Raw genomic sequence first — 24,842 nt, 5'->3', positions numbered from 1 at the left:
TCATGCTGGCTCGCGAGGCTACAGTACAGTTGCATTGCTATTGAATATGAAAAATAACAGTGATGATGTTAACTGGTAAAATGCGAGTTTTACAACAGGGTATTTGTTTTAGAATCGACCGATAATCTCACATAGTCACTGTAATCTCCCACCCCACTAGCGGAACTATTGTTACGGTCTACATCACATATCAGTGTAACACACAACATTGGCAGGCAGCGCTGAGCTGGAGTAGAGAAACAACAACACATCTAGCAGATAACGGAATTATATAAGTATTAAAATATATTGTCACCAGTATATTACCGAGTGTTGTTAAGTAGTTAATCAATGTAGCTAATGGTGCTGCGATAGGTAACATTAACCCTCAACATTTCTTAGCTGGCACAAGCTAGTTAGCTCGGTGCTAGCATGCGAGCTAGCTATATTTAATAATTGTTGGAAAGTCTGGCAAGTGGTAGCTAGGTTTCTTATAACCATGTAGCTAGCTACTGTAATGTTAAATATTAATTGACAAACAATTTGCTTACTCGACGTTAAAATATGTACATTCATTCATCTTCATTTGATTTACAAGGCGAGCGAAAATCTATGTATAAACAGTCTGAAAATAGCTTCTTCAAATGTGGTGAAAAGACAAGCCCTATCAGTGTAATTTTGGTTACTTCGGGTAGCCGAGGGAACAAATTGCTCTTTAGGTACCCATTTCAACGGGTTGCAGATTGCACATCTTCACTCACGAGTAAGTAGTGTGTGTGTGACGTTAGCTTGCTATGTGGTGTGATATGTAAGATTTGGTAAACAATCTTCTAATCAACAATCTTCTAATCTGATGTCTTTGCCCAATAGCTAAACAGCGAAGTCCATATGCATTGAACACTACAGGAGATGTTCTTGAAGACCCGGATGGAGATTCAAGGTATTGGTCATCATATTATGTCACCTACATATTGTTTCCATGTTTAGGTCTATATCACGATGGGGAAATAAACAACATCCCTTTGAATGGGGACTGTTAGCTTTCGAAAAACCTTCTCCTTGTGTCGGATTTTCAGCCATTACATTCGCCCGCATTTGGCTCGGTGTAAACTACAATTCCGATGCTGTGTTTTAAGGTTTAAAAACGTCAATAATCATCGCTTTTGAAGCTGTTTTCAAAACGTATGCTGATATGCCCCCTATCTTTCATGTCAGCGAGAAATAATCTTTCAAATAACGATACACTTACTTTAGTAGTTTTACACAGATCCATACACTTTGTGTGCCCCCAGTTGATGAACTACACTTCCTCCTCAGTTAGCTTACACACAGGTGTTCGGAGCACGCTAGATAGACAATTTTCACAGGTGGCGGCCAATGTCTTCCATCAACAAGCTCTGTAACATGGAGATTTGGCCATGTGGGAACACTAACCCTATAAAGGTGTGTAGTAACTTTAATAAAACATAAAAAAGTATTTCTCACTGATATGAAAGGCAATGCTTGTTAATGTTTAGAGCAAGTGTTTGGGCTCTCAATAAAACTCCCCTAGTCAGAAGATACTATCATCATTATGTGCTAAAGTAGTTAGCATTTATTTTTATTTCACCTTTATTTAACCAGGTAGGCAAATTGAGAACACGTTCTCATTTACAATTGCGACCTGGCCAAGATAAAGCAAAGCAGTTCGACACATACAACAACACATAGTTACACATGGAGTAAAACAAACATACAGTCAATAATACAGTGAAAAATAAGTCTATATACAATGTGAGCAAGTGAGGTGAGATAAGGGAGGTGAAGGCAAATAAAATATATATATAAATAAAAATATAAAAAAAGGCCATGGTGGCGAAGTAAATACAATATAGCAAGTAAAAAAAACACTGGAATGGTTGGTTTGCAGTGGAAGAAGGTGCAAAGTAGAGATAGAAATAAAGGGGTGCAAAGGAGCAAAATAAATAAATACAGTAGGTAAAGAGGTAGTTGTTTGGGCTAAATTATAGATGGGCTATGTACAGGTGCAGTAATCTATGAGCTGCTCTGACAGCTGGTGCTTAAAGCTAGTGAGGGAGATAAGTGTTTCCAGTTTCAGAGATTTTTGTAGTTCGTTCCAGTCATTGGCAGCAGAGAACTGGAAGGAGAGGCGGCCAAAGGAAGAATTGGTTTTGGGGGTGACGAGAGAGATATACCTGCTGGAGCGCGTGCTACAGGTAGGTGCTGCTATGGTGACCAGCGAGCTGAGATAAGGGGGGACTTTACCTAGCAGGGTTTTGTAGATGACCTGGAGCCAGTGGGTTTGGCGACGAGTATGAAGCGAGGGCCAGCCAACGAGAGTGTACAGGTCGCAGTGGTGGGTAGTATATGGGGCTTTGGTGACAAAACGGATGGCACTGTGATAGACTGCATCCAATTTATTGAGTAGGGTTTTGGAGGCTATTTTGTAAATGACATCACCGAAGTCGAGGATTGGTAGGATGGTCAGTTTTACAAGGGTATGTTTGGCAGCATGAGTGAAGGATGCTTTGTTGCGGAATAGGAAGCCAATTCTAGATTTAACTTTGGATTGGAGATGTTTGATGTGAGTCTGGAAGGAGAGTTTACAGTCTAACCAGACACCTAGGTATTTGTAGTTGTCCACATATTCTAAGTCAGAGCCGTCCAGAGTAGTGATGTTGGACAGGCGGGCAGGTGCAGGCAGCGATCGGTTGAAGAGCATGCATTTAGTTTTACTTGTATTTAAGAGCAATTGGAGGCCACGGAAGGAGAGTTGTATGGCATTGAAGCTCGCCTGGAGGGTTGTTAACACAGTGTCAAAAGAAGGGCCAGAAGTATACAGAATAGTGTCGTCTGCGTAGAGGTGGATCAGAGACTCACCAGCAGCAAGAGCGACATCATTGATGTATACAGAGAAGAGAGTCGGTCCAAGAATTGAACCCTGTGGCACCCCCATAGAGACTGCCAGAGGTGCCATTGCCATTTATGAATGGGGTAGGGGACTGTGTGACACTGCGCCAGTGTGACAGGCTTCAGCATATTCATCATACGTTTTGTTAACCAGTCAAGTTTAGGATATGTTCATATCAGAACAAAATTAGTCAACATTTGATTAAAACAATGGCGGCATGTGTGTTGGCTAGGGTCCTATTGGCTCTAGTTCACCCAAGAGGGCTAGGGTTGTATTTGTGCCTTCTTGCAAATGTGTCTGTGATATTACAGCATTGGTTCATGGCAATACACCCCTTATCTGTTGTTTGGAATATGTGATTATGAAAGTCACTCTATATGTATGTCAAATAAATGGATAGGTTACATGAGCTTTTTAACCTTGTTACATAAGTGCCTTTTGTTTAACATGTGGGCTTTTAAAGTGTTTGCGTTTTAATTTTCAAGTGACATTCAGATAATAAGAAATGGCTGGCATGCAAAATAGTGGCCACAAGATACAGATTTTTTTTAAATGAAAATTTCAGTCACTCATTTAATTTAAAAGGAAGAATTTAACAAAAATACAGATGCCTACAATTGATAATTACTCAAATAAAAGCTACAGGCCTATTTACATCAAGTTTGGCCTACTCTTTACCTATTTCAACCCATCTATGATATTAACATGGTAATTACTCTAGTAACTTGTTGTTACTTAGTTATTGCTTTGTTGTTGCATGTTAATGGAGTTGAGTCCACTAACCACAAAATCTAATGTTGGCTACTATGCAATTACAAAGCAAATGCTAAATTACTTTGTAATAACATGTTCATAACATTGTTACTGGGTTAATTATAGCATTTGTACTCCGGTACAAGAGCAATGCATCGTGAAGCGTTACAACATTTTCTGTAATCAAGTCTTTGGTACAAAAATAGATCAATTTGCTTTAAAATATTTATTCAAGTCACTCTCAAGTGGTAATCTTGTTTAGCTTTGTTTGCGATGTCCTTCTGTTATGCATTCTGTCCAATTGTCTGCTGCATTTTTTTCTTTTGTTTGCGTTTTTTTTTTTATGGCCCTATTCCCATTTCAGAGAACAAACTCCACTAACTGATGAACAGTTGGTAGCAGGGTAAGACCACATCATTCTAAAACCACCTTTCCTTTGTTTAGAACACCCTTGTCTTTATTCACTCCTTCCTTCCTGTTTTGTCTTGCATATATATATATATATCCTGTGTGTGTGTGTGTACATATATATGCCTACGCCAACCTTAATATCTGAAATTCCTGTTGAATTATTACAAATGGAATGATTCACTGGTCTATCTTGGTAAATCCTGCATTTCAATTAAGCCTTGTTAAATGATTGCTCCAAAACCAGCAACGTAGATTCTTCAGTTAATTTAGCATTAGAATCCACTTCATCTGATGATATTTGATTTTTGGGAAATCAATTCTGAATAGATACATAGACTTATTTTACATGGCTAAACCAAGCAGAGCCATAGTAATATCCTCACTTATTTCTCAGAACAAAAACATAGCCATGATTAAGATTGGATTAGAATCTGTCCCGTTTCGGTTTTCTGGTGGAATAATACCACCTAATGATGATGATATAATTTGTATTTGATGATGGGGCCGGCCTGCAGCATGAGCTATGTAAACCAGCATGAATCTGTCACCTCCCCTTTACAAAGCCCTCGCCTTCTCTGCCAGAGGGGGCTTATTCACTGTCGTCTCTCCTCTCCAAGTACTATTTACACCAGCTCCTCTCAAACTGTGATCTATCAATCAGGTTGTGATTGACCTAACCCTCCTATCCAGAGTCACACTATGGCTACCATTATAGGTTGATGGACTAAATAATAAAACAAAGACAATGAAACCGAATTAGATATAATTGGCACTTTCTCAGATATCTTGTTGCTCTCCTCCCTTCCTGCTCTACTCTCGGCTGGTTTACTTAGGTCTTTTTCTCCTCTCTTTCTCCAATAAGGTTCTCTGACATCATCCTCGCCACTATCTTGGCCACCAAGTCTGATATGTGTGGGAAGAAGTTTGAGCTGAAGATAGACAATGTGCGTTTCGTTGGGCACCCCACCCTCCTCCAGCATCCTCACACCATTCAGGTAAGATACTTTTTTGTGAATTTGTGATGGCCTGAGCATAAATACACATTCACCGCAGAGATTCTCTGTCAGTCAGTCCAGCAGTAGTAGCATGAGATCTGAACAATGACTGTATATGAATGGATGGACAAAGCCATCAATCACGTGACACAATTCATCCCTTTGTGAAGACTCAATAGCGCATTTGAAGCCAAGGAAGTCGGTTAATATGGCATCTCATGGATATATAACATGCACAGTTTGAGCTACTCCAGAAAGTGACGTTGCAGGCTAGCTCAGTGCTGCCCCCTCTCAATGAATATATCAAGCTGAAGGCCAACCGGGGTACTGCAGGCTTCCATTAGTCATTTAGTAGATGCTCTTCTGCAGAGCGGTTTACAGGAGCAGCTAGGGTTAAGTGCCTTGCTCAAAGGCACATTGACAGATTTTTTACCTAGTTGGCTCGGGGATTGGAACCAGCGACCTTTTCGTTTTAAAATAATCAGTTCAAGGACATACATCTGGTGTAATATAATTAATTATTGGTACCATGCGTGTCTTAGAATATTTTCATTTATTTACACGAAGATTGACCACGAAGATTGACATTTTCCAAATCACTATTTTCTGCAAACAATTTGTGCAGTACTGCGGTCGGCTTTGAACTTCGTGGCTTCAATGAGAGGGGGCAGTTCTTCTCCCCTCGATCTGAAACAGCAATTCTCCTTTTAATTCCACTCTGAGACTGTGAATTCAGGTCCCACGCTCCATCTAGTGGAAGAAGTGCCTTACATCTCAGTGTTTCACAATCATTATTTGACAATTCACAGAAGTAAGATAGAATGGATTGAATATAAGGGGTGAGAAGTGGAGAAATCATTTGGAGTGAAATTCTAGACAAATATTGAAATGTTTGTAACGTAACTTAAACATATCTAACCTAAGTAGGTTGATGATAGGTACTATTCCATTCGCTGGACTACATGTAGCCTATTAGAGGGTTGAAATTAGTGTCCTGATGAACCTGATAACAAATTACTCAACTGGTGCAGTGAATCATTTGCTTTCCATAAAGACATGTATTTAATCCATGTGATTTGTATGCTGTTGATTGTATCCAAATAGCAATTTCTCATCAGTGTGATCCCCTAAAAACCGAGCCTGAGTTGTATGTTAGAATCCTTACAAAATGTTCCTTTTCAGAAATTATACCAACAATTCATGAGCTATGGCTCTCATAGAATGTTATTTCAAAGCTTAATTGAATACCTACTATAATAAACCAAGCTTTAAAAAGTGCAATTATATATTTATGTATTTTTGTAAATAAGATGAAAATACCAGTATAAAAGGCATGAATAAAAGGAGCCATTTACAGCTGTTTATTCTTGTCTAGAGAGCTTTGCCACAGGACTAACATGAATGTTTTCACTGTGTTGTTTATACATTTCAATACATACAATAGCAAGTATTATGATTTAAATAGTGATGTGCAAAGCCATTGATCATAGAATGATTTAGAACATCTTATATCTATTATATTTATTATCTTATTTCTTTCTGTCCAGGTGTCCAAGACAGACCCCTCACCTAAGAGGGAGATGCCCACCATGATCCTGTTCAGTGTTGTGTTTGCTCTGAGAGTAAGAACATAATTTTTATTTTATTTTCCATAAATAGCTTTCTCTTTCCTCTTGAATATAATTACTGTCATGCCAATAATATTCATCTTAATTTGATGAATAAGTGCTAATACTCAGGTTTGGATTAGCTAAATGTTTTCCACATTATGTGCTTATTTTACAAACACCACATTCATTGGTGATAAATACATTTTCTCTAATTAAATAAAATAAATTGGCTGGTAATTTGGGTGGGTGAGGCCAGGTCAGGGAGAGTGCTTTCCCAGAAAAGGATGGGTCTCTTGGGGTGATAACATTCCAGCATGGGGTCTATCTGTGGTGGAAAGGAGGGTGAGAGCTGGGTGGGGGCAGTGGGCTCTGTTTAATCACTCTACCCAGCATGGCACTACCGTCCCCTGGGCATGACTGAGCCTGGCAGACTGCTGATTCACTGGAGGCTGCCTAGCCCTGCACAGCTGAGACTGGGCGGAATGTGCACAGTCATGTTCTAACCTCATATCTGCCCAGCAACCCACCCAGCCTGTCACTCACTGGCACTTTCCACGGCTCTGCGCCTAACATGACCATGCAGAAAATGATGTCCTGCCCTTTTGACTTGTTTGGTTTTTATTTTGAAATATGAGTAATTTGTTTAAATACGCTATTGATTCATATTTTTATATTCATATCAGTAATGTCACTCAATGTCGGTTCACCCAAAATGATTTAACTGCAATAAATAAAATTTGACATGCATGTATTGATAAAATATCTGATATAATTTTTTTTATAGTATGCACAATTTTTAAATGAGCAGTTTGGAACTAGGGCCATTTTACCACTCACATTTTTTTATTAAGCTATTATTGAACTTCTAAAATGGATTATGTTGCTAATATTGCTGTTTTGAAGTTACTTAGAGATTACAATATTTTAAAGTCAACATGTGATGTAAACAAACCGATATCTTGAGTTACTGACTTGCCGGACCATAGATTCCCTATTTGTTACAATTACAATGTAATAATTTAGTAGATGCTCACAATTTCAACCAATGTGTTATAACTATTACAGATTTATAATCATCTATAAACTAATAATAAAGTACTTTTTAGTAGTAAAAAATGTAAGGGATATTTCGATATTTCAGAGTCTCTGCGTGCAGTTTGAAGGAAGTTGCTAACTAGCTCAAACGCAATGACTGGAAGTCTATTAAGTCTAAGCATTGGCTCACGAAACGACCTTTCACTTCCTTCATACTGGACGCAGAGACATAAAAATGTTATCGACGAGTTCATCTGACTATGGGGAATTAGATAAAGGGCCTTAATTGCCACAATCTCGAAGTATCCCTTTAACCAAGTGTTGAAGTGTGATCAGTGTTCCAGTTGCTTTGCACCAGTGTCTCATAATGCCGTCTCTCTGTCCTGGTGCACCTTACAGGCCAACGCCGACCCGTCTGTCATCAGCTGCATGCACAACCTGTCCCGGCGCATCGCCATCGCCCTGCAGCACGAGGAGCGCCGCTGCCAGTACCTCACCAGAGAGGCCAAGCTGATGCTGGCCGTGCAGGACGAGGTCACCAACATGACCGAGAGTGAGTCACATACTACATTACCCAAAACACACCACTCAGTGCTTGAGTCTAGTACCAAAAAGTACCCGCCATTAACCTCTTGGAAATAGGGGGCGCCATTTTCACTTTTGGATAAAATGGTGCCCAAATTAAACGGCCTCGTACTCTGTCCTAGATCATATGATATGCATATTATTATTACTATTGGATAGAAAACACTCTGAAGTTTCTAAAACGGTTTGAATTATATCTGTGAGTAAAACAGAACTCATTTGGCAGGCAAACTTCCAAACAGGAAGTGAAAATTCTGAAATGGGTCGCTGTGAAAGACATTGCCTATTCAATTGCCTAATATTTATGGATATGTATGCACTTCATACGCCTTCCACTAGATGTCAACAGGCAGTAGAACGTGGAATGAAGTGTCTAGCATTATGTGGGACCGAATGAGAGCCTTTGGAGTGACAGGTCAGTCATATTGCCAGTTTTTGGCCACGCACTTGGGTATGTCATATCTTTGTCTGCAAATCGTTAGATAGACACGAAGAAATGCTCTGTCTGGGACGTTATTGGATATATATGAGAAAAACATCCTGAAGATTGATTCTCAACTGACTTTGACCAGTTTATTCGACTTTTATTATCACATTTAGAAGTTTTCGTTCATTGCGTCAAATCTTCATGGACACGTGAGCTACACATGCTAGCCAAAGTTGCTAATTCGACAGAAGAAATGGACATTCTAAAACAAAACAACGATTTATTGTGGAACTAGGATTCCTGGCACTGCATTCTGATGAAAGTTCATCAAAGGTAAGGGAATATTTATGATGTTATTTCGTATTTTTGTTGACTCTGTTGACTCCAACATGGCGGAGAATGGCTGAGCGCTGTCTCAGATTATTGCATGCTGTGCTTTTTACTAAAGTTATTTTTTTTAATCTAACACAGCGGTTGCATTAAGAACCAGTGTATCTTTAATTATATGTACAACATGTATTTTTCATCAAAGTTTATGATGAGTTTTTCTGTTAGATTACGTGGCTCTCTAAAAATTCTCAGTATATTTTGGAGCCATTTCTGAACATGGCGCTAATGTAAAACCACGATTTGTAGCTATAAATATGCAAATTTTCGAACAAAACATAAATGTATTGTATAACATGATGTCATAAGACTGTCATCTGATGAAGTTGTTCAAAGGTTAGTGATTAATTTTATCTCTATTTGTGGGTTTTGTGAAAGCTATCTTTGCGGTGAAAAAATGGCGTTGTGTTTTGGGATATGGTGGTGAGCTAACATAAATATATGTTGTGTTTTCGCTGTAAAACATTTTAAAAATCGGACATGTTGGCTGGATTCACAAGATGTTTATCTTTCATTTGCTGTATTGGACTTGTGATTTCATGTATTTATATTATATGATATTCCCTGTTGCGCTAGGCTATTCTAGTCAGCGTTTCTGATGAGAATGATCCCGGATCCGGGATGGGTATTGAGTAGAAGTACCAAAAAGTACCCGCCATTAAGTACCATATACCATGAAGTACCTACTTTACTCTGATAGCATTTTACAGAACAATGCATATATTTTCCTCTCCATATTGTTCCAAAGAAGATGGGATGAGAGGTGTCTTCGTCAAAGTCTTCACGCGACATGGATTTACAATGTCATGGAGAGGTCAATGCATGTGACTTGATTTTCTGTGTTTTCGTTCTTAGCTGATGGCAGCCCTCAGTCACCATTCAGACAAATCCTTCCTAAATGCAAGCTTGCCAGGGACTTGAAGGAAGCATATGACAGGTTTGTAAAAACACCGTACAAAGTCATGTATTTGTGGATAGTTTCTTTGTTCTAACAGTGCAGGTGTAATAATAGAGTCTGTGTTGTGTTTCTAGCCTGTGTACAACAGGGGTGGTGAGGCTCCATATCAACAACTGGCTGGAGGTGAGCTTCTGTTTACCTCACAAGATCCACCGGGTAGGGGGAAACCACGTACCCCCAGAGGCTCTGGAGCGTAGCCTCAAGGCCATAAGGTGTGTATGCCTGTGAGTTTGTCCTTTTGTGAGCTACTGAACACTGTTTGTGACGTGTGGGTTACAAGTTCTAACTGACGGCAGAACTTTGTAGGTTTTCATTGTATGTGGACATTTAGTTGATCAGATCTGCATTATGGAAAGTTTTCCAGTAATATACCGAGGCTGTGAGAGAGAACTCTTTGTGGCAACAGTTAGCTCTTGTGGCCTGCTTCTTTATGTGGAACTTTTAACTGCATTTTGGTGAGCAGCTCCACCAATCATTTCCTGTAGGCCACAGCGCCACCTAATGGCATTCTTTATTTACTTCTGCCTTTCACATGCTTATGTTTAGTCAGACCAATGTTACAGCGTCTTCATCTCAAAATACTAATACAACTACAATTTTGCCCTTAGTAAAACATGCATTGAAACTTAAATATAAGCCATAATGATAGCTATATATTATGAGTATTTTCCAAGAGAGAAAAATGTGTACATTTCTAGCAATAAAGGATTTCCATACACTTCATGGACTATATAGAATGTAACTAGTGATAATTAGTCATTAACATGGGCTCTGTGTTAAATGTATGTGTTGTTGTCCCCCAGGCCGTATCATGCTCTGCTGTTGCTGGACAGTGAGAAAGCTCTGCTGGCCCAGCTGCCTTTGGACTGCTCTCCTGCTCTGGTGCGCCTCATTAAGACCTGCTCTGCAGTCAAGAACCTGCAACAGCTGGCACAGGATGCAGACCTGAACCTGCTACAGGTTGGTAGGAACACCTTGCATCAGTACACACTAATACATGGGTATTTGATCGGGTTCAAATACATGGGTATTTGATTGTTTATTATTTTAATACTTATTTTCTGTGTATTTGAGTATTTTCAAATAATGTGGTGAATAAAATACTTCTATTGGAAATATGTAAATGTATTTCAAATAATTTCCTATAAATAGCCTACTATTTGAAAGCATTTTCAAATACTAATTTCAAACACTTTTTAAATGCCCAGGTTTAATGCATAGGAGTGTATTTCCAAATACGTTCCAATATTCAACTACTTGTCTTTAAAAATAAAATATAAATACTTACTTCCAAATGTATTTGAAAGCAATTGAAATACCCTAAATAGTATTTGAAGCCAGGTTTAGTTGACATCGGCCCACTTTTCAACAGGGGACTATATTTGATTGTAAGTTGCTGAACACTAACATGCTACATTATAAAGAATTGTATATATAAAGAATAGCAAGTCATTACAAACTGTCCTCAATGTCACATCATAGTGTTGGTGTCATAATGTTGCTGTTCTCATACTGCCATCTAGTGGGGTAAATTAGGAATCTTCTTTCTCTTCAGTAATATTTCATTTCTATACAGACAGGTTCTGTCCATGCCCAATAATGCATTTTCACAGTTGCATTTTTGTTTCTGTTCGTTGTGTGTGCAGATCTTCCAGATTGCTGCTCACCTGGTGTACTGGGGAAAAGCCATCATAGTGTACCCTCTGTGTGAGAACAATGTCTACATGCTGTCCCCACACGCCAACATCAGCCTGTGAGTATCTGTGTGTGTGTGTGTGTGTGTGTGTGTGTGTTTGAACAGCCTCGTGTTCCCTTTCTCTCCTCTCATTCCTGCCATGCCTCATTAACAGGGTGTGTGCTGAGAGGTGGCTAAACTAATGAACCAGACACTGTAATCTGTACATCCATTTTATACCAACATAATAAGCTGTCATCATGAGCATCAGGGTGCTAATGTTGAATTATGACCTAATGATTGGATGGTGAATCTATAACAAAATGTGATGTCATATCATGTTAACCCATTATTTTTGTTGACTGAATTAGATTTTCTTTGGGCCACTCATGGTCCGTCTGTGTTTTGTACTGTAGACTGAAAAGATTCTCTCCTGCTTGAACATTTGTAACGGGTACAATATGAATAAGTAAGAAATCACCATCTCCTTCTTCTTGCATAGGTACTCTCCATTGGCTGAGGCGTTTGGCCAGCAGTTCCCAGGTCATGACCTGCCTTCCATGCTGGCCAAGTTCTCCCTGCCCCTCTCACTGTCTGAGTTTAGGAACCCACTGGATGCGTCTGTGCAGGAGGTAGGTCTATTAGGAAATACACACGCTCATTTTGACTAAAAGTTAGCTTCCAGAAAGCTACTCAGCATATAATTGATACTTTAGAAATGCTGATGTCTGAAGCAGAAAGAACATCTGGGCTCTCTCCCAGACCCATCCTGGTTTGGCCGAGCTCTCTAAGCGAAGAAGATAAATTATAAAAGACATCACATCAACTCCATCCTTCTCAACATCTATTTTCATGAGAACAGGACCAGAACACGCAGCTATTTTTTGGCTCTATTTTGGGCCAGGTTGGAACCTGTCTGTCTGAAACAGATGCGCCCAGTTACAGGGTGATGCTTCTTCCAGTTCCACTTGTTCAGTTTTTTTCTTTGAGTGGTGTCTCTAACCCAGTTTGTCCCTTCTCCTTTCCTCTCCCCTCCACCCCCTTCCCTCTCCGCCTTCCTCTGGCCAGGCCCAGCTGATCCAGATGGTGGTGTGGATGCTCCAGCGGCGCCTGCTGATCCAGCTCCATACCTATGTGTGTCTGCTGGTGCCCCCCAGTGAGGAGGAGCCAGGTCTGCTGCGGGACGAGGAGCTCCCCCTGGTGGCCCGGGTGGGGGGCCGCAGCCTCAGCACGCCCAGCGCACTCAGCTTCGGATCTCCAAGTATGTGAACTTCCCCTTAAACCAGCTGTCTTGCACTCTGGGGATGAAGTGTTGAAGTACTCTCTATCTTTATGATAGAGGATGTTTTTATGTACTACCGTACCTGGTTAACCTGTTCAATAGGGTTACCTGCTACAGTTGTGCCTCTAGTCAGCTAATCATCAACCCGTCTGTCATTCCTTCTCCTTAATCAATGTCTGTCTCTCTCATTCTCTCCACCCCTCACTCTCTCTCTCTCTCTGTAGCCAGCAGTGATGACATGACCCTGACCAGTCCCAGTATGGATAACTCCAGTGCAGAACTGCTTCCTGGTGGAGACTCTCCACTAAACAGGAGGATGACCGAGACGTTACTGGCCAGCCTGACCGAGCACGAACGCCAGGTCATCCTCAATATCCCGGCTGCACAAAGTCCTGAAGACCTGCGCATGTTTGCCAGGTACAGTATGTCCCCTGCCCTTTACTAGTTGGCACCAAGGTGGGCTACTGTATTTCAGTGGCGTAATGGAGCCCTCTATTGTGTAACAGCCAGTATGACAGGTGGGCTGGGTCGTTTTGAAGGACCTGGGCTGGAGGCTCTTGTGACTCATATATCTTCAGAACAAACATACATCTGTCAGCTTGGTCTTGTGGGGAATTAAAGGATTTTTGTTCAAGGCTTTGAAATAAATAAAAAATTCTCATCCTGTCTTCATGTAAGAATATATGGGAAAGAGAATGTTATTTTTCAGTTGTGTAACAATTGTTGAGTTGCAGAAGTGAGAAAAAGCTTGAAGGAAAATGCCAAAGCCCTAAGCAGTGAATCAATAGTGTGACTGCATAGTGTGCAGGATGCACTAATGTGATTACTGGCTTTAACAAGTGTTGCTTCATGCTAGATTTACTCAGCTAATGATTTGGTGGAGAATTTGCTTTAGTCTCATTTATCTGCCTGTTGTGTGATGTTCCTTCCTTCTTTCCAGGCTGCTGCACTACTTCCGAGGGCACCATCACCTGGAGGAGATCATGTATAACGAAAACATGAGGCGCTCTCAGCTGAAGACCCTCTTTGACAAATTCAGAAGTGTTCTGGTGGTCACCAACCATGAGGACCCTGTCATCTCCCTCTTCCAGTCTCCTCTGGAGTAGAGAGGGTAGACAGGTCTGTCATGAGGTGAAGGACCCTTTCTGAAATACCAGACGGACAGAATGACACGGACTGCTGCTGTACAAAGGCCTTATTATGGTGCTTGCTGCTTTCAGCCAACTGTACTCATATCAATGCACCCCCAAAAAATAAGATTTATAAAAGCATAACTGTCTGCACTGCTTGGGGGACTGGGAATGAATGTATATAGCTTTTAGATGATTTAATTTGTCCCTTTCGCTCTTAGATGTTTTACGTTCAATGCCTTGTTTTCAATACTACTGTACATTATTGAATAACAGTGTGTGAAGAGCTTTACTGATACCTATAAACTGTACTCCACTTGAGCCTTTCCATTTGGGGGAATCCCAAAAGTGCTAAATCATCTCCAACAAACACAATGTAGGAAAACAACCCTAATGCTAATTCCAGGCTGCAGGCAAGGCTGCCTCCCCCAGGAGTCTCAGTGGGAGGGAAAGAATGAAAAGATGCCAAACATCAGACATGCTGTTTTTGCTTTGAGAGGAGGAGCAAGACGTTCCAAACATCTGTGACATCAATGATTCCAAGAGAACTTTTCAAGCAAGGATGTTTATTAATGAGAATGACTGGAATGGAAATTCTAGTTGCTTTGATAGCAGGGAGGGGGGGCTAGATCAAATATTTTACAGATGTTTGGAATGTAGTTTAATCATTTGTAGCATACAAATATGGCATATTCCATATCTGTGGGATTTGTATTTGGGAAACAATGTGTGTATCTAAGTAGAAGTAATGATATATTTCATCTGGATTCCCCTCAGAGCAAACATTTTGGCTTTGGGTCTTTTGCAATGATTTCCCCATAGCTAGACCAAATTACTGAAATAGCTCATAGCTGACATGTTTTCATTTGCATTATGTCTGTAAAAACCTGGTTATAGTTAAGATTAAAAAAAACATTAAGTATATACTCATCATGGTTTGATACAATTCCAAAAATATTCCCAGTTTCAACACTGTCCTGTGTCACCATCACATACGTCCACTGTGGAGGACGCAAAGTCTGATATCACATTGTTGGCCAGTGAGTGAGTCTGTGTCTCTGCCTGTTTGTCCACTACACTCACACAGTGGTGACCACGCAGATAGAAGCGCACGGGTTTGATGGCCCATTCCCCATGAGAGTCAATGCCGATCCGGCCTTGCTGAGACCACCTCCCTGAGGTCTGGCTCTTGCGGGCCTATCTGGGTGTCCCTCTCCAGCCACACCTCTGGGTCTGAGGCTAGGTCTCTCCGGTCGAAGCAGCGTGGTATGTCCAGGGCCTGGCACAGCTTTGAGGGACCATTGCATAGCTCCTTGTCCTTCAGGGGCCGGGGCCCCTCCCTCCGCCTGGCTATCCGCAGCTGCTTCATCAGAGGCAGGCCATGTAGAGGCTCCAGAGCGCGCAGAAGCACGGCAGCACCCTCCCCTAGAGAGAACACACACAGGGAACGATAGAGTGGAGCCATACTGTCTCCTTCCTTTGCCCTTTCTCCAGTGTGAATGAATGGATAATAACATGGTGCAACATATAATATAACGTCTTCAATAATGAGAAAAAAATTGAAAAAAGAGAACTATGGCCTAATGAAAGTAACATGGGGGAGCCTGGGAGATGCAACACTACTTAGTCTCTAATGAGGTGATTTTCCTACAGATAAGGCCAACACACTGAACTTTACTGCGTGTGGTTTTAATGGCAGTTTGGTTTATTAATGGTGGTTTGTTCCACTGCCTTCAGGGTAAGCCTGGCTGTTGTACTGTTTTGTTGTATGGTCTTACCTTGACTGGAAACATTCATCCAGAGGTAGATGCCGTAGATGGGGTATACATATGGGAAACCTGGCATGGTGCCAGGTTTCATAAACATCGCTGTGTTCCATTTTCCCCCAGCAGAGTGAGAAGCTTTGTCCTCTCCTCCCAGGTAGGCCTCAGTCTCCACCACCCTCCCTCTCAGCTCAGTGCCATCTGCACTCCGACGCACCGATAACTTGCAGCACAAACAAGGGATAGCCTAAATAAATACTTTCTTGTGTTATGGCTTACCCTCAGTGGGTAAGTCTTCAGTAGGAACTTGATCTATTGTTGTCTCTGAAGAGAACTAGATTACATGTGTGGGGTCACAATAAGCCCTGCTGATGGTGTATGTGTGCCAATGGCTGTGCAACTGCTAACTGGACTCCAATGTTGATACAGGAATACACAACACACATTTTCCCACCATGTTTAGCTAGATCAATCAAATCAAATTATGATCAAATTATTGTCTATAAACAATGACAAGCCACCAGGGTCTGACAATCTAGATGGAAAATTACTGAGGATAATAGCAGAAGATATTGCCACTCCTATTTGCCACATCTTCAATTTAAGCCTACTATAGAGCGTGTGCCCTCAGGCCTGGAGGGAAGCTAAAGTCATTCCGCTCCCCAAGTATAGTAAAGCCCCTTTACTGGCTCAAATAGTCGACCAATCAGCCTGTTACCAACCCTTAGTAAACTTCTGGAAAAAATTGTGTTTAACCAGACACAATGCTATTTTACAGTAAACAAATTGACAACAGAATTTCAGCATGCTTACAGGGGAGGACACTCAACAAGCACAGCACTTACATAAATGACTGATGATTGGCTGAGAGAAAATGATGATAAAATGACTGTGGGGCCTGTCTTGTTAGACTTCAGTGCAGCTTTTGACATTATCAATCAAAGTCTGCTGCTGGAAAAACTTGTGTTATGGCTTTACACCCCCTGCTATAATGTGAATAAAGAGTTACTTGTCTTAATGGAAGCCTATCAAATATCATCTAGTTAGAATCAGGAATTCCCCAGGGTAGTTGTTTAGGCCCCTTGCTTTTTTTTTTTTTTAATAACAACATGCCACTGACTGAGTAAAGCCAGAGTTTCTATGTATGCGGATGACTCAACACTATACACGTCAGCTACTACAGCGACTGAAATGACTACAACACTCAACCAAGAGCAAAGTTAAGGTATTGGAGTGGCCATCACAAAGCCCTGACCTCAATCCTATAGAAAATTTGTGGGCAGAACTGAAAAAGTGTGTGCGAGCAAGGAGGCCTACAAACCTGACTCAGTTACACCAGCTCTGTCAGGAGGAATGGGCCAGTATTCACCCAACTTATTGTGGGAAGCTTGTGGAAGGCTACCCGAAACATTTGACCCAAGTTAAACAATTTAAAGCCAATGCTACCAAATACTAATTGAGTGTATGTAAACTTCTGACCCACTGGGAATGTGATGAAAGAAATAAAAGCTGAAATAAATCATTCTCTACTATTATTCTGACATTTCACATTCTTAAAATAAAGTGGTGATCCTAACTGACCTAAGACAGGTAGTTTTTACTAGGATGAAATGTCAGGAATTGTGAAAAACTGAGTTTAAATGTATTTGACTAAGGTGTATGTAAACTTCCGACTTCAACTGTACACAGAGAGCTAATATTAATAATATGCATGTCAATCTCTCCTGGCTGAAAGTGGAGGAGAGATTGACTTCATCACTACCTATATTTATGAGAGGTATTGACATGTTGAATGCACCGAGCTGTCTGTCTAAACTACTGGCACACAGCTCAGACACCCATGCATCTTCACAGTCCCAAAGTCCAGAACAGACTATGGGAGGCACACAGTACTACATAGCCATGACTACATGGAACTCTATTCCACATCAAGTAACTGACGCAAGCAGTAAAATTAGATTTTAAAAACAGATTCAAAAAACACCTTATGGAACAGCGGGGACTGTGAAGCAACACAAACATTGGCACAGACACATGCATACACACATGTGGATTTAGTACTGGATTTAGTACTGTAGATGGATTTAGTACTGTAGATATGTGGTAGTGGTGGAGTAGGGGCCTGAGGGCACACAGTGTGTTGTAAAATCTATGAATGTATTGCAATGTTTTAAAATTGTATAAACTGCCTTAATTTTGCTGGACCCCAGGAAGAGTAGCTGCTGCTTTGGCAGCAGCTAATGGGATCCATAATAAATACAAATACAAAATCAAAAGAGGCCATGAGACTCCACTGAGAAGGCATTTAGTATTGATGGAGCTGGAGGGGACAAAGTAGTATAAAATTAGGTTAATGTGAGAAGGAAAAAAATATTTCCCTACAAGATAAGTCCTCTCCCAACAGTTGTTTGGATCTCAGTCAGCACCAACTACTCACAGTCAGAGTTTCTTTCAGTGCCGTTGAAAGAAGTCACCATTGAGGAGAGCAATTATTTCAGTATTGAGCAAAGGACTGTTCACAAACCACACAGTGTTCTGAGGCAGTGTGTGCTGGAAGTTTGGTGGAATGCATGATCACACCGGGGGGAACCAAGCTTCTCTGACAATTAACAACCAGCCCGGAAGCCTTGCCACATGATAATGGCTTTCATACTTTTTATTACAGCCTTCCTGTAAACTGGTCCAGACATAGCTTAATTAAACACAAACATGCACAGGATTCAGCCACTGGAGGGCTTAAAAAGAAGCAACGTGCAAAGGAGTCATGGCTATGATTATTAATAGTCACTCTGCATACACAAGCACTTCCTGGCTTTGAAATTTGCTGGTCGTTTGAATGCAAGCAGTGTTTCTGTTCAGGATTAATATAGATGACCTTTACAACTCTTAGTTGCAACAATAATCCTTAGAGGTGACTACAGATTGTTATACCAGATAATAATTGTTTTGTTCCATGAAGTAATCCAACAATATGTACGCTACCATCTTGTCTATTTCAAGTCTTCTCTCATTGATCGAGACAGGTGTCTGTCCTTCATGACACGAGCACCTTAGGGTGGACAACCACCAGTCTCGATCAATGAGAAAATACTTGAAATAGACAAGATGGCGGCATACACATTGTTGGATTACTTCAGGGAGCAAAAAAAGTTCAATCACATTATCTGGTGTAACAATCTGTAGCTATATCAGAGGTAGACATTAGTCCACAAAGAGCCCCCTTCCCATCACAAGGGCTGCCCTAGTCATAGACCTACCTACTGTGTTATAATCTGTATCTGATCAAGGGTTATTCAACAGCGGTTTGGGTTAAAATGATGTTTGATTCTAGGGAACGTACCTTCCCCAGGAATGCTTTAGCCAAACTTATACAGGGCTGGTTGAAGAACTCTTCTCCAAGCCTTTGTGGGTCCCCCTCCTTGGAGAAGTACTGACTCTTCACTGTCCCTGGTTTGACATCATCAACATCACTGCTCTCATGGTCATGGACGGTAGACCTCACCTGTCTCAGTGACACGCCCCTTTTTACTTGGTCCTCTTTCGCCCTGACATGCTACATTGCTTGATGTACCTGAGCTTGTAATCGAGTAAAAATAGCTACCTAGCCAGAGATACTTATAACTTTCATCTGTGACCTAGCTTGTTAACTAGACATGTTTTTTTTGCCTATAAGGCTTGTTGCAACGATGTAACGTTAGGGTTGTTGAGGCACATTTATGTTAGCCAGAACATACAGGCCTATTCAGTATGCAACATCAATAATGTCCGTTTCCTATGTATTAATCTGAAATTGGGTTTGCACCCACAAATTATTTGTTATAGGAAATATTTGTCAAAAGCCGGGTTGGCTTGCTAGTTAGCCAGCTGTATCGCGTGGGATGCTGGGGCTTCTGCTGCGTTTGTAACTAATGGGAAGGTGGTAATTACCGTTGTGAAGTCGTAAATACGAGTTGGGTGATTTCACGTGCTTTCAACTTGTTGAGAAACGCCGATTGGCTCATGTCAACCATCGACAAAAAGTACAGCTATCATGCTCGCAAGCAAATTATAGTGTTAAAAAACACATTAATAGATTTCTTTCTATAAATACTATTTTGTTGTAGCATTTTACTGCCGAAAATTCTGTTATTGAGACCATTTCCTTAATATGTGACGTCAGAGTTCATCATGTGTGAGAAATCGGAGCTCGGAGATAGTACACGAGTTTACCACTAGTAATTACCAGTTGTACCACTAGTAATTACCAGTTGGAGGTTCGTTCAACTGGATTTTTACCAGTGTAGTAAATACCAGATGCCCACTTGGTTATAAGCGCAGCATTTTCTTTTGACTCCTCTTAAAGGGACCACACACATCAGATGAACAAATTCAATCCAAAAATGTACTTATAAAATGTGCTCTCTTATATAGAGAATTTAATTTATGTGAAGTAAATTATATGATTGAATGGTGGGGGAAAATATGTTTTAATTTCCACTTCTTTTTCTCATTCTACTTCTTTATTTTCTTACATCAACTCACAAAAGAAAATCACTATTTAGGCTACCTTAGCTACATTAACAAGTGGTTGTGCAATTTTACATTGTAAATCTATGCTTACAGGCACAGCAGATCATAGTCACTTACAGGGGGATGTTTCAAATGAGTGACTTGACCTTTGTGTAAACCTAGGATGATTGTTGAGTTTCCCTTCACAATTTCTCTTTGTTCACAGTGAATACCTTCCAGCTGTGTTGCTTGGACTGCCAGCGAGACTCAAAGCAGGTGACTGGGGGGATGGATTCACAGTGACATCAGATTGTGTCAGCTTCCTGTTATTTTATGAATATTTTGTCTTGGCCATGTCTGAATGAGAATATGTCTGTTAGCTGATCCTGATAAGGTCAAATCAAAATCAAATTTTATTTGTCACATACACATGGTTAGCAGATGTTAATGCGAGTGTAGCGAAATGCTTGTGCTTCTAGTTCCGACAATGCAGTAATAACCAACAAGTAATCTAACCTAACAATTCCACAACTACTACCTTATACACACAAGTGTAAAGGGATAAAGAATATGTACATAAAGATATATGAATGAGTGATGGTACAGAACGGCATAGGCAAGATGCAGTAGATGGTATAGAGTACAGTATATACATATGAGATGAGTAATGTAGGGTATATAAACATAAAGTGGCATAGTTTAAAGTGGCTAGTGATACATGTATTACATAAAGATGGCAAGATGCAGTAGATGATATAGAGTACAGTACATACATATACATAATGAGATGAGTAATGTAGGGTATGTAAACATTATATTAAGTGGCATTGTTTAAAGTGGCTAGTGATACATTTTTACATAATTTCCATCAATTCCCATTATTAAAGTGGCTGGAGTTGAGTCAGTATGTTGGTAGCGGCCACTAAATGTTAGTGGTGGCTGTTTAACAGTCTGATGGCCTTGAGATAGAAGCTGTTTTTCAGTCTCTCGGTCCCTGCTTTGATGCACCTGTACTGACCTCGCCTTCTGGATGATAGCGGGGTGAACAGGCAGTGGCTCGGGTGGTTGTTGTCCTTGATGATCTTTATGGCCTTCCTGTGACATCGGGTGGTGTAGGTGTCCTGGAGGGCAGGTAGTTTGCCACCGGTAATGCGTTGTGCAGACCACACTACCCTCTGGAGAGCCTTACGGTTGTGGGCGGAGCAGTTGCCGTACCAGGCGGTGATACAGCCCGACAGGATGCTCTCGATTGTGCATCTGTAGAAGTTTGTGAGTGCTTTTGGTGACAAGCCGAATTTCTTCAGCCTCCTGAGGTTGAAGAGGCGCTGTTGCGCCTTCTTCACAACGGTGTCTGTGTGGGTGGACCAATTCAGTTTGTCCGTGATGTGTACACCGAGGAACTTAAAACTTTCCACCTTCTCCACTACTGTCCCGTCGATGTGGATAGGGGGGTGCTCCCTCTGCTGTTTCCTGAAGTCCACAATCATCTCCTTTGTTTGGTTGACGTTGAGTGTGAGGTTATTTTCCTGACACCACACTCCGAGGGCCCTCACCTCCTCCCTGTAGGCCGTCTCGTCGTTGTTGGTAATCAAGCCTACCACTGTAGTGTCGTCCGCAAACTTGATGATTGAGTTGGAGGCGTGCATGGCCACGCAGTCATGGGTGAACAGGGAGTACAGGAGAGGGCTCAGAACGCACCCTTGTGGGGCCCCAGGTTTGAGGATCAGCGGGGTGGAGATGTTGTTACCTACCCTCACCACCTGGGGGCGGCCCGTCAGGAAGTCCAGGACCCAGTTGCACAGGGCGGCGTCGAGACCCAGGGTCTCGAGCTTGATGATGAGTTTGGAGGGTACTATGGTGTTAAATGCTGAGCTGGTCGATGAACAGCATTCTCACATAGGTATTCCTCTTGTCCAGATGGGTTAGGGCAGTGTGCAGTGTGGTTGCGATTGCGTCGTCTGTGGACCTATTGGGTCGGTAAGCAAATTGGAGTGGGTCTAGGGTGTCAGGTAGGGTGGAGGTGATATGGTCCTTGACTAGTCTCTCAAAGCACTTCATGATGACGGAAGTGAGTGCTACGGGGCGGTAGTCGTTTAGCTCAGTTACCTTAGCTTTCTTGGGAACAGGAACAATGGTGGCCCTTTTGAAGCATGTGGGAACAGCAGACTGGGATATGGATTGATTGAATATGTCCTTAAACACACCAGCCAGCTGGTCTGCGCATGCTCTGAGGACGCGGTTGGGAATGCCGTCTGGGCCTGCAGCCTTGCGAGGTAATGGCCTTTGTCTGGTTACGTTCATAACATTCATAGTTATTGACCCATGCCAAAGTTATTTAAACTTTTTTTGTGGTTTGTTGAACACATTCCATGGATATCACTTCACATTGCACACGTTTAGAGCATCTGGATGGTTCCCTAGAGATGGCATTTCACGTTGCTACTCTCAATTTGAGTTTTTTGTATTATATCAATCTAAACATTACAAAACATTAAGAAAACCTTCCTAATATTGAGTTGTACAATCTCAAAGGGGCATTTTGTACTGCATGTAGTAGACCTGGGTCCACTCTTTCCTCTTTCTGCCTTCTCATTTGACACAACTTCATTAGGAAAACAGTGCTGGTCTAATAAGCAGATATAAATAGTTCTGATGTCCTCGTGCCTGCCCACCCTGGCCCAGGAAGAGGGCTGTCTGCACCAGGCAGCTTGGCCCCAGGCTGTGTTGACCAATGTGCCAGTCTGGCCGTCTATAACAGAATGTGACACGAGTGTGAACACAGCATGGCACACTGGGAATGAAGTACAGTACAGCAGTCCATCCATTATCCTCGTGTTTAAAATGTTTTTTTTGTGACACAACAGTTTAGGAGGCCTTTCAGAGGTAGTGATATGAAATTAGCTATTATTTTTGAATGTGCCATGGTGTTTCATAGTCAGGTGGTACGGTCCGGTATGGCGTCCCAGCAAAATAAATAGTGGAGGTACACCATACTGCTAAAACATGAGCCTATCACATAATTAAAACAAAATGGCAACAAAACTGTATGCTATTACACCCCTTTTTTATCACGGAAGTCAGATGCATGAGAAATGAGGGAATGGACATGAAAACGTGAGGTAGCCTATAGCCTACGCTCCAAAATGCGATGTGGTTCGACGAGAACACTGACATTTTGGCAAGGCAGAGATGAGTGGGCGACACCGAGACACGCACGGACAGCAGTGGACGCATAAATTCTGGCCTAATGACAATCACCAAATGTCATCACACTTTTTGGTGTTTTATGTAATAGATGTCTCTTTCCTTTCACCACTGTTTGGAGGCTGGAAATATGTTGCAAGTGAATGAACGTGCACTGGTAGCCTAGTAAAGGAGCCCTTTGAAGTGATTATTTGACAATCAGATGAAAACACCATGACTGGTTGTGTTTATGCCACAATAAAAGGTAATACATTTTAAATGATTCATCTTTATGAATAGGCCCACAGAGATCCTATTGAATTAATAGGGATTCTATATGTAATTCTATGATTAGCCCCATAAAATGTTTGGTGCAGGCCTATGAGTTCCAGTACAGGGAAGAAATTAATTATACTTTCAGCCTACCTCCCACTTTCAGTATTACTCACTGAAACTGCCTGCAATAACAACAATCCTAGAAAATAGAAACAGCAGATGATTTGAGAAAGATGTGCTTCAGTATTATGATGCAGGGTCACTTTCCACTCCCGTTTTGGCTTTCACATTCTTCTAGGACTTAACTTTGCAGGATGAGAGTGGGCCCCATGTTGGCCAGGTTTGCTTGACATTGTGTGATGGTTAGTAACTCTGATGGGATTGACAGACTTTGGGGTTTCTAGCTTGGTCCCCCTTGCCTCTCCCTGCCGTAGGGTTCTGTCATCAGCACCAGCCAGACGTGCTCCCAGCCGCCTGGCCTACCGCCTTCTCCTCCTGCTCCCCAAAGACAGCCTGCTCAGCTGCTCTAAACCAGCACAGGAACACAGGAGTAGAGGGGGACATGGTGGAGCCTGTGTCCCATGGTTCAGTGACAGGCCCCTCTGAAGCCTTTCCAAGGCAGGCCTCTTGCGCTTAAGGGAGAGGGAAGTGGTCGCAGTCTGTTACCAAGCAACAGGCTGCTAGGATCAAGCTGGATAAGAGGGATAGAAGACCCAGAGCTGAAAGCGGTTACTGCACCTCCTAGAAAACAAGTCCATTTAAACCAGCTGTCAGTCAACTGTCAGGCCTATCATCTGTTGTGAGGCTGATAGACTGGGAGATGTGGAGATGTGTGGCCTTAAGGACTAGGTTTATTTATGCTAGCCCATATCGCAGCTGATCAAATTATGGGAGATAAGTGATCTTGGACTAGCAGTGTATGTTCTTTATTATATCTTTCCTCATATTAAGGCTGGCCTTTCTCTCTAGTTTTGGTCTGTTGCCACTCCTGAGA

The 24,842-nt window shown here is 41.6% G+C and overlaps 1 protein-coding gene and 1 pseudogene across 2 annotated transcripts; one reads left to right on the top strand and one right to left on the bottom strand.

The window, feature by feature from the left end:
• The first annotated feature begins 208 nt into the window (after positions 1–208).
• LOC120034316 (GATOR complex protein NPRL3-like) lies at positions 209–15,211 on the top strand. 2 transcript variants are annotated; one of them, XM_038980820.1, is made up of 14 exons: positions 209–742; positions 850–919; positions 4,008–4,046; positions 4,917–5,049; positions 6,597–6,671; positions 8,094–8,247; positions 9,949–10,030; positions 10,126–10,263; positions 10,855–11,011; positions 11,698–11,804; positions 12,229–12,358; positions 12,795–12,987; positions 13,233–13,425; positions 13,949–15,208. In XM_038980820.1, exons 1-14 carry the CDS (start codon positions 544–546, stop codon positions 14,112–14,114), a joined length of 1,836 nt encoding a protein of 611 aa, XP_038836748.1. In that variant the 5' UTR covers positions 209–543; the 3' UTR covers positions 14,115–15,208. The 2 variants fall into 2 exon arrangements, with proteins under 2 accessions (XP_038836748.1, XP_038836749.1); XM_038980821.1 differs by lacking the exon at positions 4,008–4,046 and having other exon boundaries at positions 13,949–15,211.
• Positions 15,105–24,412, bottom strand: LOC120033987 (annotated as a pseudogene).
• Positions 24,413–24,842: the final 430 nt, after the last annotated feature.

This window comes from Salvelinus namaycush, chromosome 41, assembly GCF_016432855.1.
Source record: "Salvelinus namaycush isolate Seneca chromosome 41, SaNama_1.0, whole genome shotgun sequence".
NCBI lineage: Eukaryota > Metazoa > Chordata > Actinopteri > Salmoniformes > Salmonidae > Salvelinus > Salvelinus namaycush.
The sequence above is the reverse complement of the archived record's forward strand: the minus strand, read 5'-3'. Positions and strand labels throughout refer to the sequence as shown.

What these genes read in the sequence shown, in the direction of transcription:
- LOC120034316 (XM_038980820.1), top strand. Translation starts at nt 544, where the DNA reads ATGTACATTCATTCATCTTCATTTGATTTACAAGGCGAGCGAAAATCT. An exon ending in CCACACGCCAACATCAGCCT is followed by an intron (nt 11,805 to 12,228) that starts GTGAGTATCTGT and finishes CTTCTTGCATAG; the next exon opens with GTACTCTCCATTGGCTGAGG. An exon ending in GACCTGCGCATGTTTGCCAG is followed by an intron (nt 13,426 to 13,948) that starts GTACAGTATGTC and finishes CCTTCTTTCCAG; the next exon opens with GCTGCTGCACTACTTCCGAG.